The 15,845-nt window shown below is 42.8% G+C and overlaps 1 protein-coding gene across 3 annotated transcripts in view; it reads right to left on the reverse strand.

Moving 5' to 3' along the window:
- Positions 1-444: 444 nt before the first annotated feature.
- The window catches only part of LOC111153743 (ubiquitin associated and SH3 domain containing B), a 136,272-nt gene continuing 120,871 nt past the window's right edge, over positions 445-15,845 (reverse strand). For all 3 annotated transcript variants that reach the window (XM_022512943.1, XM_022512945.1, XM_022512946.1), the window contains exons 11-14: positions 15,233-15,377; positions 7,927-8,033; positions 6,280-6,389; positions 445-5,036 (exon numbers count right to left, since the gene is read on the reverse strand). In XM_022512943.1, the coding sequence (XP_022368651.1) occupies positions 4,899-5,036; positions 6,280-6,389; positions 7,927-8,033; positions 15,233-15,377 (500 nt within the window). In that variant the 3' untranslated portion in view covers positions 445-4,898. The remainder of the gene's footprint in view (positions 5,037-6,279; positions 6,390-7,926; positions 8,034-15,232; positions 15,378-15,845) is intronic.

Consider the following 15,845-nt stretch of genomic DNA (forward strand, 5'->3'; position numbering starts at 1 on the left):
TTGCGCTGGATTTCCCTTTTCTTACCCGAATTCTTAATCTATGGGTGGTCCCTCGCACACCTACCTCCTCAAGGCAAGCAGGGGTGAGGGCTGAGGGCTCGCACATGGGCAATGAGAGCATTTCGGAGCACGGTTTCTCACTCCTGGGCGAGTGTCACCTCTCCAGCCTGGGTGACCCAGAGGGAAGCCTCGCCAAAGGGGAATCAGAGACCCCCCCCCCCGCAGTGCTCCCAGAGCATCTTTCCATTTCCATCAGCAGCAAAGCCCCCTCTGGGCCCCTGAGCGAAGAATCCCACTCTTAATGGACATTCATGAAACAATAATGACCACAGTAACGTCTCAAAACACGATAGGAATAGAGACCTTCAGGAGCTCTCCGGCTCCTCAGCCACGCACAGAAGGAAGGAAGAACACATAGAGACCACTGAGAATTTAATATGAGATTGCTCTGGATTGACTGAGGACTCAGTTCCTCTTTATTAAATCATCTGTGAACCACGTAAACGGAGATGCTCCTGGAATGGAATGATCTAGTTACAATGGCGCTGGGGCTGTATCCAGAGGAAGAGCACACAGCTGGGAAAGCATAGACGCCGCAGGTAGTTTACAAGGGATTTGGCGATACAATTCCGTGTGGTTTCCCTTCTTATAATGATAAACCTTTTTCTTCAAATAAATACACCTGAATCACATAGAAGAATGATAAAAAATACAATAGCCTTAAAATGAGAAAGAAACCAATATACCTCTAAACACAGCAGGTTGAGAATGGTCTATGTATAACCGAAATGCTTTGGGATGGCGTTCCCGTCCGAGAAAGAACCAGCACACATTTCCCACGATACATGCGTACATAGTCCAAAAATAGTTCAACAGCTGCAAAATCCTGATTTTTGTGTGGGTAATGGCAGCTAAGTGGTACTGTGTAAGACATCCGTAAGAGCTGATTGTCTATTAAGTTTGACTGCTCCTCACTATAATTTTAAACTTACATACGCTGAACATAATATTATATGTATTTAAAGATCAAGTTATTTCCTCTGTCTTTAGCGGCATTTTTTTCCCCCTTCCCTCGAATTTTCATTATAGCTAGTTACTTTCCCAGGAAAAATTCATTATGTTGAAGTGTTAAAGAGAAGCAAATCCAATTTGAATCCTATGTTTAAACATGAAAAGCATCTGCCATCACTGAACAAAATATCCTCCCATCACCTCTGTAAAGTGAGTATTAACCCAAGTAGATTTTAAAAATGCTCTTTTCCCCTACCCTCCAAGGCCAGTCTCATCCCTGCTGGCAAGGCAGCCGGACTAGACTCCTGCCTCTTAGTTCTCATACGTGTGCAGGACTACAATTTAAATGCAAATAACCTTGAGCCTCATTATCTGAGTTCCCGCAGACACAGTACAGTTGTGACTCTGCCTGTGAAAATTAAGGGAGGGAGGTTCATCTGTATTCGAACACACGCATTACTCAGAGTAGATTCAAAAGAGCAATTCATCACCGCTTTCAAATTAAACCCGGGAGTTGCAGAGTGCCTAGGTTACGGAGGATTGCCTCCCTTTTTGCTACAGAGGGACGCTTTTCTGCAAAGACAATGAGACAGAACTTCTCTTACTGCAGCTTTTCACTTAGTTCCCAGTGACACTAGGTAATTGAAATAGAAGACTTCCTTCAATAGGAACACAGCTAGTTGAGTGGAAAAGATACATTTATGGTAATGCTAAGTGCCGTTGGAGGACAATGTAGATGCATCCAAATACCACTGACAGGAGAATGACCACATCAGCCTAAAATGCAAGAAAATTATCCACAATGATTTACCAAACGGACATCACTCCAGGAGATTTTTTTTTAAATTTTTTATTTTCTGTAAAATCATCTTTTAAATATAAGGTTATTTTAAAATAATTCTTTGGTTAAAGTATAATTCAAATAAAAAGTAGAAACTCCTCCAAGCCATTCACTACAGGGTGAAAAATACCCCCCTCTTTCAGCCATCAGATGGCCATTTAATCAGCCATTCAGATTCTATGAATCTAAATGTAATGGAAAACACTGTATTCTAACTCCACACCGGGGTAAAGCAATAAACTCCCAGCTACCGATGCAGTGATGGAGAAGAGGGCCTGGGAAAGTGAGACCCCCAGCTTGTGCATTAAAATGTGCCAATTATTCTTGTCCACAAGGAATAGCCGTGGCATGTTAAAATCACCGAAACCGAAGTCCTACCTATGAATAATACTGGGGCATTAGCAGGTTGATGGGACACTCTGTACCAGCAGCAAACTGTTTCAGAGTTTCAATCCCAGAACAAAGCCTTTAGTTAATTTCATCTCCATTTCAGGCAACTTTCTACAATAAAACAAAAAATTCCCCTCTGCAAGTAATATTTGGTTCTTCTCTTGATGTCCGTCTGTCCTTCCCTCCTTCATCCTTCCTTACTTCCCTGTCTTCCCCACCCCCCAATGTTAGTTCTAAATAAGCATCAGCCTCGGATCAAAAAGAACCGAGCTGAAGTTCAGGGTGTGATGTCAACCTAGAATTTTGGGATGAAAATGAAATTGTGTAATACATTCCTGCATTCTTTTTATTACGCACAGATTCAACATGATTTTCAAAGAATAGCTCTGTTGGAGTCTTAGTTTTTAAAATACCAATATGTGAAAAGAGAATTGAATGTGAATTCAGATCATTCAGGCCATTTTGATCAACGATCCGGATAATGAAAGCAGAAGGATAAACTCCTGAATTCAGGGTTTTCCACCTCAATTACTCAGCAAATGATTTCAGATCTCTGCCTCCTGCTCATGTAGAGGACAGCCTAAGACTCCGTCCATATTGTGCTAAGGACAATGGACTGGTACCCAGCTGAACTGGCATCTCAGGTCATCACAGGACCAAGACAGCCAAGAGGGGGAGAGGATAACCTATCCCGAGCCCTATTCTGTCCAGGTACAGACGCTGCCCAGAACACACAGCCACAATCTTCAAGGAAGTCAGATGTGAGGTGCTCAAGCATTATTCTGACCATTGCATGTCCAAGAAAATTTGTGGAGAGTCTAACGAACATTACGGATCTGATTAAAGAGTAGATTCATTTCATTACAGATGAAAGAATGAATAGCAGTGACATCCTATCACCCGTAATGTGATTTTTCTCCTAGAAATCTCTTACTGGGAATATTTCCCCTATTTTTAAGGTTCAAATATTTTCTATTACTCAATGGTATCAGCACAGAGTATTTTTATACCCAGTAGCTGGATCAGTGTTGGTGCAATGCTAGAAAATATCAAGTTTGTTTCTTAAAATCTAAAATTCATGACATATTTGTCTAAGTGGCCTAAAAAAAAAAAAAACCCAACTGTAATCCTCTTGCTGATTAAGACACATAGCCAGCATCCTTTCACTTTCCTCCTCTTTTTAGGAATCCTCACTTTCCAGTTTCAAATAGGAGCACAGATCTGTTTTTGGGTTTCATATGTACTATTTGCTACAACATACACTGTTTTGTTCTACACTGTTTCTCTACATGTCTCAGATCTCATCCGCACACATAGTCTACACAGTGAACTACACCGCACCAGACCGTCGTGTGTGGCCAACAGTCAGCTAGTCACACAATTAAATACACTGATGTCTTAGTTTGATTGTCATTTATTTTTCTTTTAAATAAACTCCCTCTGAATTCAGGAAGCGGGTGTGACGAGAAGCCACAGGACGTGGCTCTCCCACCTTTTCTTAAGTAGCCTTACCTCGGTATGTTAAGTTCTAGAAAAACAAATAGAAAATGACAGCACGCACAGCAATTGTGACTGTCATCCTTTAAATTAGTTCCCTGACTTCTTTGAGCGTCCCTGGTGTCATTGATGCATTGGTGGGTGTTCTGCCCTCGGTGACAAGTACTCTGTGTACAACGACCTGACCCTGGGTACGGTCTGTAAAGACGTCCATATTGCACAGGAATGAACTTCTTGCTGACTCAAGTAACGGACCAAACACACACGCTTTCAAAATGCCAACGTCCTTTACCAGTTACCAGTCTAGACTCTAGGGGCAAAGATGAGCAGATCATGGTGATTTGGAAATGCTGTGACGTGGATAACGCCAGGTCGCTTTATATTTTGTAAGTTCTTTGCTCTCACAATTGAATACGTCACACGTCTGTCTTCCTCCTGAGTGTCCAAAAGTGCTTGGTCTCCCCATTTCACAGAGAGAAGCGAGGGGGAAGGGCCATAGCAAAAAGCCGTAGCCAGTTGTTCTAGAGAAAACGCGGCGGGAGTAGGTACCAGGGTGGACGGAGTCATCCAGCAGGCGCCTTGAGCCAGCAGCATGGGTGTGGGGGTCCTAGGGAGGGTCGAATTTGATGTGTAATAAGAACAACTCTCTGCAGGGCCATGTTTTCTAATAACCTTAAAAAGAATCTCTCAGCTTGGCTTTGCCTAACTGGACATGGAGTCCAAAAGAGAATCCCATCCCCAAACTGGCAGCTCGGTGTCTCTCCAGCTGGATTCTGGACACCCGCCCCCCTCTCGCATTCTTCCTTGGAGCAGGTTGACTGCTCCCTTCAGGAGCTCTCCGGCTCCTCAGCCACGCACAGAAGGAAGGAAGAACACATCTGCTGCTGTAGCAGGTGCCTTGATTTATGAAGACAGTTCTCGAAAGCTTTGTTAGCTAGGTAAGCATCCAGAGAGAATGAATTCCATCCCTGAATCAGGTCTTTTTCTCATTCCCACAGTCTCATCATCAGAGCTTTAAAGCATGAAAGGAAATCTGCTGAAAGACTCTGAGCTGTCCACTTAGGAGGTGGTACGGACTTGGCCATTGTCACTAAACACACAGAAAGACACTTCTCCCAAAGGCCTTCTAGAGCCTCCTCTTCTCGTTCACTGCCATGATTTATTCTTGCAGCAAGGTCTCTCTCCAGTTGAAGCCCCCAGTTGGTCCATGGGTGAGAGGGAGGATAGGTGGGTCTGTCAGCTGCCAAATCCCAGTTTCTCCCAGTTCTTCGCAGGAACAAAACCCCAAGTATGGGATCTGAAGTCAGAGCAGTCAAGGAAGGGGAAACAGAAAACAGAAGTTTAATGCTTTCATTTTAACCTACACATAAAGATCTTCAGGTGGCCCTTGGGAATAAGGAACAGTCCCAGGAATTGACAGGGGCTTTGTAGACCGGCCTCTCTTCCAAAAATCAATAAAGGAAAACAAAACAGATAAAATTGACAAATTAGAGGGAAAGGCATTTACACGGCAAAGGGATTCATCAGAAAAGATTCATTAAACGGTGAGCTCCCCTAGTGTAATTAAGTAATTGTTTATAGATTGCTGCTTAATAGTGTGGGAGGAAAGAGGACAATCATACAGAAAGCTGAGGTGCCCAGAGTTAATTTGTAATTGTGAACCAAGCTGAAAATGGAGCTCAGACATTTCATAAATTATATTTGGACAATGGGAGAGATTACGCTATTTTAAAACATTTTTCACCCAGTTTCGTCTTTTCTTCTTTTATTCCCCCTTCTTGGCATGGGTATCCGTAATAGTCGAAGCCGAAGCTCGCCTTTCCTAATGTCAGGAGCCATGGAGTCCCTAAACGTATTTCTGTGCACGGGCCCAGAGCTGTGGTTATAAACAAGACAAAAATCTCTGCCTTCAAGCAGCTTACAGAGTAATGGGGGTGGACACAGATGCATAAAGGAACTTTAAAAAAAAATGAGAAAAGCATTGCAATCGAGTTTGAATCCGGTTCTCTGGGGGCAGATACAGGAAGCCTGGAGGGAAGTGTGTGGGAGGGCAGCTGATGGGAAAGCCTCTTCCACAGGCTTGAGAAGGAAGAATCCAGATGTGTGGGTCACTCTCATGGGTTTTTGTCTCGTGGCCTCGTTCCTGGTTTGCCTTGCAGGCTGATCGTTTTAAATCACCGCTTCCTTTGGCCTACCACCCAGGCCCTCTCGTCTAGCTGAGCCGTCAGATGCTTTCTGGGTCCCCTCACCCCTGTTCATCCAGTCCATGGTTCCTCAGGGAAATCCAGACAGTCTGCCTTGAATTCTTAGCTACTTCCCAAATTTGTGCTCCTGGAAACTAAAACTCGCTCAGACACATCCTTTTCTCTTACACAAGGCCCTACACAGAGCACCACCCAGTACAGCTTGGTCGAGTGAATTGATACGTGCATCTTCCCAGCTCAGAAACACATGCTGCAAACAGCTTAGCTGTCGGCTGGTCAGGGAACGTTCTAACACTGCCTGGCCCCACAGCCTCCACGATAGAAATAATGAATTACCTTTCGGACCATTTGTACGAAGTCCTTGGAGTTCTGGGGGGACAGGCCCTGCAGCTGGCAGGTACACGCTTCCAGGGAAGACGCGTGAGCCACAATCAGGATGTTATTTCCTGGGGAAGAAAAGCAGGGACTGGGGAGACCATTTCTTTCTTCCTTCCCTCCTTCCTTTTAAAGATTTATTTATTTGAGAGAGAGAGAGAATCTTCAAGCAGACCCCCCACTGAGCGTGGAGGCCAGTGTGGGATGCTTAACCGACTGAGCCACCCAGGCACCCCTGGGAAGACTGTTTCTATAAAGACCTATGTAAACTTTGTAAATGTGGGAGGTCAAATGTTCCAGGGAGGGACAGACATCCTAAAAAAATGAGACAATTTGGCCAAACAATATTTTGAAAAGCTTTGAATTTCTAAGGCAGACTAATATCATTTAAAAAAATAACCTTTTAATCTGAAAATAATTATAGATGCACGGGAGGCTATAATTATGTATATATACAGTATGTAAATATAGACAATGTGTAAAATTACATCTCATATATATTTATGACATTGCATAATATGGGTACACACAAACATGGATACACATATTATGTGTGTGTGTAGTATATAGTACATATACTATACTATATTATACTGCATTATAGTATATATACTATAGGCACAGCTGGGAGGTCCCACATACCAGGCATCTGACCTCCCCTAGTGGGAACATGTTGCCTACCTATGGTACTCGAGCAAAATCAGGAAATGGGTGCAGGTGTAATGCAGCTTACTTTCTCTATCACGTGTGAAACTCTTTGTAAACACCACAGTCAAGATACAAAACAATTCTGTGTCTACAGGGCTCTCTGCTACTTCTTATAATACAGTTGTCAAAGCTGCCACCGTAGAACTGGGAGCACCTGATACTTTCTGGAGGATAGACTGTGCCGGCGAGTATCTTTACAGTGGGGAGCACAGGAGTAGTAAATGAAATGAGTGGTTTATCACTGTTAATTGTGGCAATACTGCTGACCGGGGCTCTCCATGGGTCACATTTCGGTGTGTGTAATACCAGTTTTTGCTCTATGAAGATAACTTAAAAAGCAGTGGAAATGTGCATAGACTTTCGGCATCTCTTTTTTTCCCCTAAATATGGATGGTGACTAGTCTTAGGTATCATTAAATATTTGAGTTCAGTGTTTATCAAATACAGTGACAGACTGGAGTCTTCCAGAACACCGCTCTTGGTCAGTGGTAGCAGTGACTGTGTTGGTGAAGGTGTGGGTGTCCATGCTCCTGGGTCAAATCCTGGGCAACAACAGTGTTAGGTTAAGAAACGTCTGGAAATTTTAACGGGGAACTTCCTTCATAGAGTGCAAGATAAACAGATGTAGTGCAGAATTCTAAATGCTTTCATATAGCAACTAAGTCTGGTAGATTCCCATGGCATATCTACCATTTACTAGAGAGTAATTTAAACTAATTTAAATTTAAATTAAATTTGTTAAAAACAAATTTAACATGAAAGTATCTATAAGAAAAGTCTTTCTTTCTTCCTTACTAAGCAAGTCTGCCAAAGCAAGTTGCAACAGCTTGAATAGCTTACGGACCGCGAGGGAGGAATGACCACATAATTAATGAGAGAGTCCAAAATGATATCACCTACCTTTACTTTTACACTCACTTATTATTTCTTTTGTCACTTGGAAACTTCTACTAATGTAAGTGTCATAGGATTCTGAAACCACTAATTTGCTGACTGGAATGTGAGGTCTGTAAGAGAAGAAATGAACAAAGGCGATGAAAACATTTTGATCCCAAGACAAAGCAACTGCTAGGATTCTAAACTTTTATTTCAAGACCTTTCTAGAGTTCCCATAGTTCTGTTTACCCATTTCCCTAGAAAGGAGGGAGGTAGAGAGAAAGAGTAGTTCCACTCTATGGAAGTGGGGTCGAAATGTGCAGAAATCAAGGCCGTGCATGCAAGGTGTCTCAGTGACCGGTGGAAAAGGGAAACCGTACAGGTGCCACTTGTGGGTTAACTCATGAGCAGTTTGACTAATTTTCTGACCATCAGCGCTGGGTCATGCAGCTAACAGGAAGCAAAGCAGAGTTAGATCTCTTTATAGATCACCAGAGATTTCCCAAGCCCCTCTTTTCTAGCCTTATACACCATAAGCTATAAGAATAGGTTTTGTTTATTTTTGAAGTTTTTTCCCAGTTTTATTGGGATAGAATTGCTGCTTCACGTTGTACAAGTTCAAGGTATAAAAGTGTTGATCGGGTCTACCTATTGTTATAAAATGATTTCCACCACAGTGTTAAGCTACCATCTCCATCAGGTCACCTAATCACCGTTTCCCCTTTTGTGGTGAGAACATTTAAGATTGACCCTCCTCTCGGCAACTTTCAACTATACGATACCATATTATGGACTAATTACCATACTGTGCAGTAGATCCCCAGAACTTCTAACTAGAAGTTTGTATCCTTTGACCAACGTCTCCCCATTTTCCCCAGCCCCCAGTCCCTGGAAATCCTCCTTCTGCTGTCTGTTTCTCTGAGTTTGGCTTTTTAGATTCCACATACGAGTGATACCATGTGCGGGTATCTCTTCGAGCTCTTGTATTCATTTCCTTTGAATACATACCCAGAAGGGGGATTGCTGGATCATATGGTAGTTCTATTTTTAATTTTTAAAGGAATCTCCATATTGTTTTCCATAGTGGCTGCACCAATTTACATTCTCACCAACACAGCTCTTGTCTTTTTGAGGACAGCCATTCTAACAGGCGTGAGGTGGTATCTCAATTGTGGGTTTTTTTTTTTTCCCTTTTTTTCCCCCCACTCATATGTGGAATTTTATTTTTTAGTTCAAAATAGTTTATTTTTTTAAACTTTATTTTATTTTTTCAGTGTTCCAGGATTGTTTATGCACCACACCCGGTGCTCCAGTGCAGGCTCACCCAACACCCCATCCCCCTCCCCTCCAAAACCCTCAGTTTGTTTCTCAGAGTTCACAATCTCTCATGGTTCATCCCCCCCACCCCCGATTTCCCACACCTCACTTCTCAATTGTGGGTTTAAATTGCATTTCCCTGATGACTAGTGATGCTGACATCTTTTCCTGAACTTGTTAGCCATTTGTATGTCATCTTTGGAAAAATATCTGTTAAATTCTCCTTTTTTTTGTTTTGTTTATTTTAAAGATTTTTTAAATTTATTGACAGAGATCACAAGTAGGCAGAGAGGCAGGCAGAGAGAGAGGGAAGCAGACTTCCCACTGAGCAGAGAGCCCGATTAGGGCTCCATCCCAGGACCCCGAGATCATGACCTGAGCCGAAGGCAGAGGCTTAACCCACTGAGCCACCAAGGTGCCCCCTTCTGCCCATTTTTAAATTAGATTTTTTTTTTTTTTTTTTTTACTCTCGAGTTGTAGGAGTTCTTCATATGTTTTAGATATTAACCCCTTATCAGATATATGATTTGCAATATGCTGTCCTCTTTTGTAGGTTGTTTTTCATTTTTTGGATTGTTTCTTTTGCTTTGCAAGAACTTTTTAGTTTGATGGAGTTTCACTTTATATGGTTTCAGTTCTTATGCATAAGTCTTTAATTCATCTTGAGTTAATTTTGTCATTGGTATATTTGCATGGTGTTATCCAATTTTCCTTATACCGTTTATTGAAAAAACTATGGTACCTCAGTGAGTATTCTCAGTTCCCTTCTCAAATGTTAGCTGAACATATATTTGAGGATTTACTTCTAGGCTGTCAATTCTCCTCCAGTGGTCTGTGTCTATTTTTATGCCAGTACCATACTATTTTGATTAGTACAGATAAGTATAGTTTGAATTCAGGAGGTGTGATGCTTCCAGCTTTGTTGTTCTTTGTTGGGTTTACTTTGGCTATTTAGGATCTTTTGTAGTACCATACCAATTTAGGATGGTCTTTTCTATTTCTGTGGAAAACCATACAGAGATTTTGATAGGGATTGCCTTTAATCTAGAGATGGCTTTGGGTAGTATGGACATTCTAATACTATTCTTCTGATCCATGAACATAGGATATCTTTCCATTTGTTTGTGTCTTCAGTTTCTTTCAGCGGTCTGGTATATTTCAGTATACAGATCCTTCACCTCTTTCCTTGATTTTATTCCTAAGCGTTTTTTTTTTGTTTTCGATGCTATTGTGAATGGGATTGTTTTATTTCTCCTTCAGACGTGTTGTTACTACATAGAAAGACAAATTATTTCTGTATGTTGATTTTTGTATCCTGGCACTTTACTGAGTTTGTTGATTAATTCTCATAGCCTTTAGGATTTTCTATATATAGAATCATATGCTCTACGAAGACATTTTTACTTCTTTCTTTCCAATCTGTATGCCTTCTATTGCTTTTTCTTGCCTGACTGCTCTCAATACTTTGTGAATGGGCCTTGTTCCTATCTTAGAGGAAAAGCTTTCAGTCTTTCACCATGAGTTTGATGTTAGCTTTGGGCTTGTCATATATGGCCTTTATTATGTTTTGGTATATTCTTTCTATGCCCAATTTGTTGAGCATCTTAATTTTTTTTATTTTTATTTTATTTTTTATTTATTTGACAGACAGAGATCACAAGTAGGCAGAGAGGCAGGCAGAGAGAGAGAGGGAAGCAGGCTCCCTGCTGAGCAGAGAGCCCGATGCGGGACTCAATGCCAGGACCCTGAGATCATGACCTGAGCCGAAGGCAGCGGCTTAACCCACTGAGCCACCCAGGTGCCTGAGCATTTTTATTATTAAAGGGTGGGGTATTCTGTCAAATGATTTTTCTTCATGAGTTGAGCATATGATTTTTAACTTTCATTCTATAAATGCAGTATGTCATATATTGATTTTTGTATGTTGAACCATCCTGGCATCCAAGGGATAAACCCCATTTGATCACGGTGTATGATTCCTTTAAGGTGCTGTTGAATTTGGTTCACTAATATTTTGTTGAGAATTTTTACATCTATATTTATTAGGAGTATTGGTCTACGGTTCTCTTCTCTTACAGAGTCCTTATCTCTTTCCTATAGAATACTTATCTGGCTTTGGTATCAGGGTAACGCTGGTCTTATAAAATGAGTTTGGGGAGTTGTAAGGATAGATTTTGAATGCAGATATTAGGTCCATTGGATTTGTGAACTTATGTGAAATCACCAGTCTTTTATTTTTCTTATTTTGAACACAGACCATACACCTGGAAATAGGAAAAGCTCAGGGAACACAGAGATGAAGAGAACCAGCTTCTGTGCTTAGGGAGTTCTCAGTGTGTGGCTGGGGTGTGCAGACTATTTGTGCAAATGGTAATTATGAACGCTGTACAAAGGCATGTAAGAGGATGACCAATGCAGGGCTCTCCCATCTTGGTGACACTGCATGTCTTCAGTCTCAGCCACTGCTGTCTGCTCCTGTCTCCCTGTACTACTTTGAGTTGCTAGTCTATGAGATGTGTATCTTGTCTTTGAGTACAACTATATCGTATTTTCTGTCTCATCTTTCATTGTTGGTGTTTAGTGGATAGAGGTGGTTGTGAGTCCTCAAAGGGAAGTCACACGGCATCTTGATCAGAACACGTTACTGCTGCTACCACTACCACAAAGATTTATTGAGAGGTTCCCATGTGTCAGGCTCTGTGCAAAGTGACCGACTTGCATGCTGTGAATATAGCCCTCCTAGCAACCCTTTTGCAAAATCCTGTTCATGGTTGACAAAACTAAGGCTCAGAAAGGCTAGAGAGGACTTGCCTCTACTTATACCATTAGCAACTCTTGGGCCTGGATTTGAGTCTGGTCTGAGATCACTACCTGTAAACCCGGAGGCATTCTGGATGGTTTTGACAGTGCGCCACCCCCAAGGCAGCCCTTCTGTGCACTTGGGTTTACTGTCCAGAGAGGAAGAATGGCATTTTCAGTGCCATCCCCATCCATCTGAAGGAAACCCACACTCCTTGAAATCACATTCCCTCAGCAAGCATACTTCTCCTAGGAGACAACCTTCTGAGTCTCACAACACCCCAGGGGACAGAAGGAGACGTGAATCACCACTTTTAGGGACGGAGCTCATTGTTCTGGAGCAAACCCTTTTTTCCATCCCCACCTCCTGTCTAGTTCCATTACCACTTACATCACCTGGTCTCCCAGGAGCCCAGCACAGTGACAAAAGGCCACTTTGTATGGCTCAGAGAGTCATCTCCATGGTGAGACCATGGTCATGTCTGAGATTTGCAGAAGGGAAGAGCAGGTAGATGCTGGGATCCGGTTTCTCCAGGTCAGCTCTTGCCTTTGGCAGTTCTTGCCTTGAAGTGGAACCTACAAAAGGCTTCCGTGGTTGAACTAGTTCTGATGGGGGGAGGCCAGAGTCCAAGCTTCCTCACCGCCGTCTGCAGCAGGCATAGCTTCTAGAGCTCACAGTCAGGTAGGCCTCCAAACACCAGCTAGACCTGGGTGCTCAGGTAGCAGCCCTGGAATAGGATTCATCGTGGTACAAGCTCTACTCCCAACCTTGCTTTGACATAGGCTATACTGTGGGCTTCTGCCTTGAGCCCCACACCAAAGTATGATTCACTGCCCCTCCAACACTCCAGACTCATGCCCCATCTACACACCATTCCCCTAGCACCTCTAGTTAGAGCCCTGTTCTGAAGCCCAATCCAACTGGTGTGTGTGTGTATATATATATATATACATATATATATATACACACACACACACACCATATATATATATATAAAATATATATTAAAAAATATATATATTATGTCTTAATCCTTCTGGCCCAGCTCCCTAAGACTGGTACTGCTTTCAACACCCAGCCCCTAGGCTTGGTCTTGGGGCCTGTGGATGACACCGGGTATTAGTCACCGGGCTGGATTTTCCTTAACCTACTTCCATCCCTCCTCCTCCTTGTTCCAAGGTGAGAGGACTCTCCAACTGGGGCTTGCTTGATGTATAATACCCTATCAGTCCTTGCCCCTCTGCCCACCACATTTACTCAACCATTTGGGCATCACTACTTGCTTCAAAAGGTTGGCACACTTGGCATAAATGCACAGAGACTTTAACTCCAGGGCATGTGCCTCTCACATGCTTTATTGTTGATGTCGACTTTCACAATGAATTTATAGTATTAGAGGCTTAATCCTTTTCTCCCCCTTGTATACAAAGTGGTTGAACTGAATTTCGATTTACTGTAGAACAAAAGAAAAATCTGGAGTAAGGACCAGGTCCTGGCCCCCAAGTTCCTAGTGTTCCTTCTTCTGCTTGTACTACTGTTGCTGCGTGTGTCTGCATGTGCATGGAAAGGCTCAGACAGGATGATTCTGGAGAACTTTGTAAATGAGCTTGGGAAGATGTGCAGGATGCAGTTAAGGGGGTGAACTATGGCCCAGGTTGGCTGGGAGATGCTGAGGGGGAGTGAATCAAGAATGTCATTTCACCAATGTTGACAATAACTCACCCTCTTTCCAGCCCAGAGGGATGAGGGCTGTTGGCATGGGGACAATAATTGATTGCCATTTCCCCCAAAGGATGGAAAAACAGTTGCCATAGGGGAGATAGGGCAAAATGTGAAGTGTGATTGAGCCTTGAGTAACATGGGTTTGAACTGTGTGGGTCCATTTATATGTGGATTTTTTTTTTGATAAGTACAGTTCAGTACTATAAATTTATTTTATTATTTTCTTTTGTCTAGCTTACTTTATTGTAAGAATACGGTATAGACTACATAAACATACAACATACGTGTCCATTGCCTATGTTATCGGTAAGAATTCTGGTGGACAGTAGGTTATTAGTTGTTGAGCTTTTGGGAAATCTAAAATTGTATGTGAATTTGACTGTGTTGGGGGGTCAGCATCCTTCACCCCCTGTGTTCAAGAGTGAATTACTAGTAGGGGATCTGATTGATTGGTTTAATCTTATTTTTGAGGAATGCTAATTCCTTTAAGCAGGTAGCACACATTCATTCATTTATGGGGTCATCCGAAGTTTTATTTACAGAAAAGGAAAATGAATTTGGAAAAATAGATATTTTCTCCTATCTTTGCCAGAAGCTCACATTGCTTCATTTGTGGTTTGGGCAGGTATTTGAAATGAAAGGTCACAGGATATCACAAGGAGGAAATTGCTCTTTGGTCGCTTGCTTCAAATTCTGCCTTAAGAAATAGGAACTTAATTCTCCTCTATAATGGGCATGAATATCCCTTCTCAGGGACATTTTACAAACACCCTAGTGGAGTTTTGAGAGTTAAGAATTCACCAGTAATAATGTTGTTACACTAATGGCTCATGAGGGTTATTCATTTGTGATCCATCTACGAACGCTTCTTTCCTTTTTACTCCCAGCACCGTCTAGTCTCACAGAAAAAGCAAAGGACTAGGAATGGGAGACGGTAAAGCGATTAGATTACGCGTGCTCGTCGCACAGAAAAGGATCAGTACGGGTTATAGTTGTTGCTGCCGTCACTTCTGTGTGCTCACGAAATAGAATGACTTTGTCTGTAAGAGAGGACAAGTGGCTTGCCTGTGTTTTGGGGTGACAGCAATAATAAATGAAGATCGAGAGAATTAAGAATGCTCTGGAAAAAAATGAAAAAGGAAAGTCCAAGGCAAGACCATGTCCTTTCCCTCAACCCACCCCCCACCCCCCGCAAGCTTCTGGAACTGCATCAGGCTTCGCTGGTGGACAATCCTGGAATGCAAAATGGTTTTATCCTTCACGGAAAGAGACAGAACGAAGTCAGGAAAGCCCAGTGTGTGCACAGGGGGTGCTAAGTACGAGGGAATGCTGGCTTTCTCAGTTGTGGTCTTTGAAATGATCACTTGACTCCCACCACTATGGACAACCGCCCATGGGCTCTGCCTGGTCCTCCGTCTCCTGAGTCGGCCCGACCTGGTGTAGAAAAGTACTTCCACACTGACTCTGGGAGGCAGCAGCCCAGAGGGTTACCTGTAGGTTGTATCCACACTCAGGTTGGCGGCCGCTAGCTCTGACGGAGGTATCCACGCAGGTAAGGTGTTCCCAGGAACCCATTTTGTCCACTCAAATAAGCCAGGCTCTACACGGATCTTCAGGTGGTTTTCTTGTTGTAAACCTTAGATGTGAAAGGAAAGGAAGATGAAGGAACAGGCAAAACTGTTGTATAAATTCTGGTCAGTCTCTTTTCTGCCGGGTGCTGCATGGAAGGTGGCAGCACGGGGGTTCAGTCAAGGGTTTCTCATTTCCACGTGCGACAAACAGACAAGCTTCATCCTCTGGCCCCGGCGACAGGATGGATGCTGGCTTTAGGGGTCTCTGACTTAAGGAACACAAGTCATTACCCGTGTCCTGTATTCACTTCTGTGACGACTAGACTGGCTTTTCCTAAGGGAAGTCCCAAGACGGCCTTACGGAGAAACTTCAGAAATTCTCTTAGCATCCTCTGCCCCACAACAGCTGAAACGGTCTTTGAATATCATGGAAACTATTCACTTTCTCGACCAGGAAATCCAATTTTGAGTATTTCCAATTGCCAGTGCACAAGTCCTGCATTTTCTCGAAGGGTAATTACCCTCAGAGTAGG

Source organism: Enhydra lutris, unplaced genomic scaffold, assembly GCF_002288905.1.
Source record: "Enhydra lutris kenyoni isolate GAN:26980312 unplaced genomic scaffold, ASM228890v2 scaffoldscaffold34, whole genome shotgun sequence".
NCBI classification, from domain to species: domain Eukaryota; kingdom Metazoa; phylum Chordata; class Mammalia; order Carnivora; family Mustelidae; genus Enhydra; species Enhydra lutris.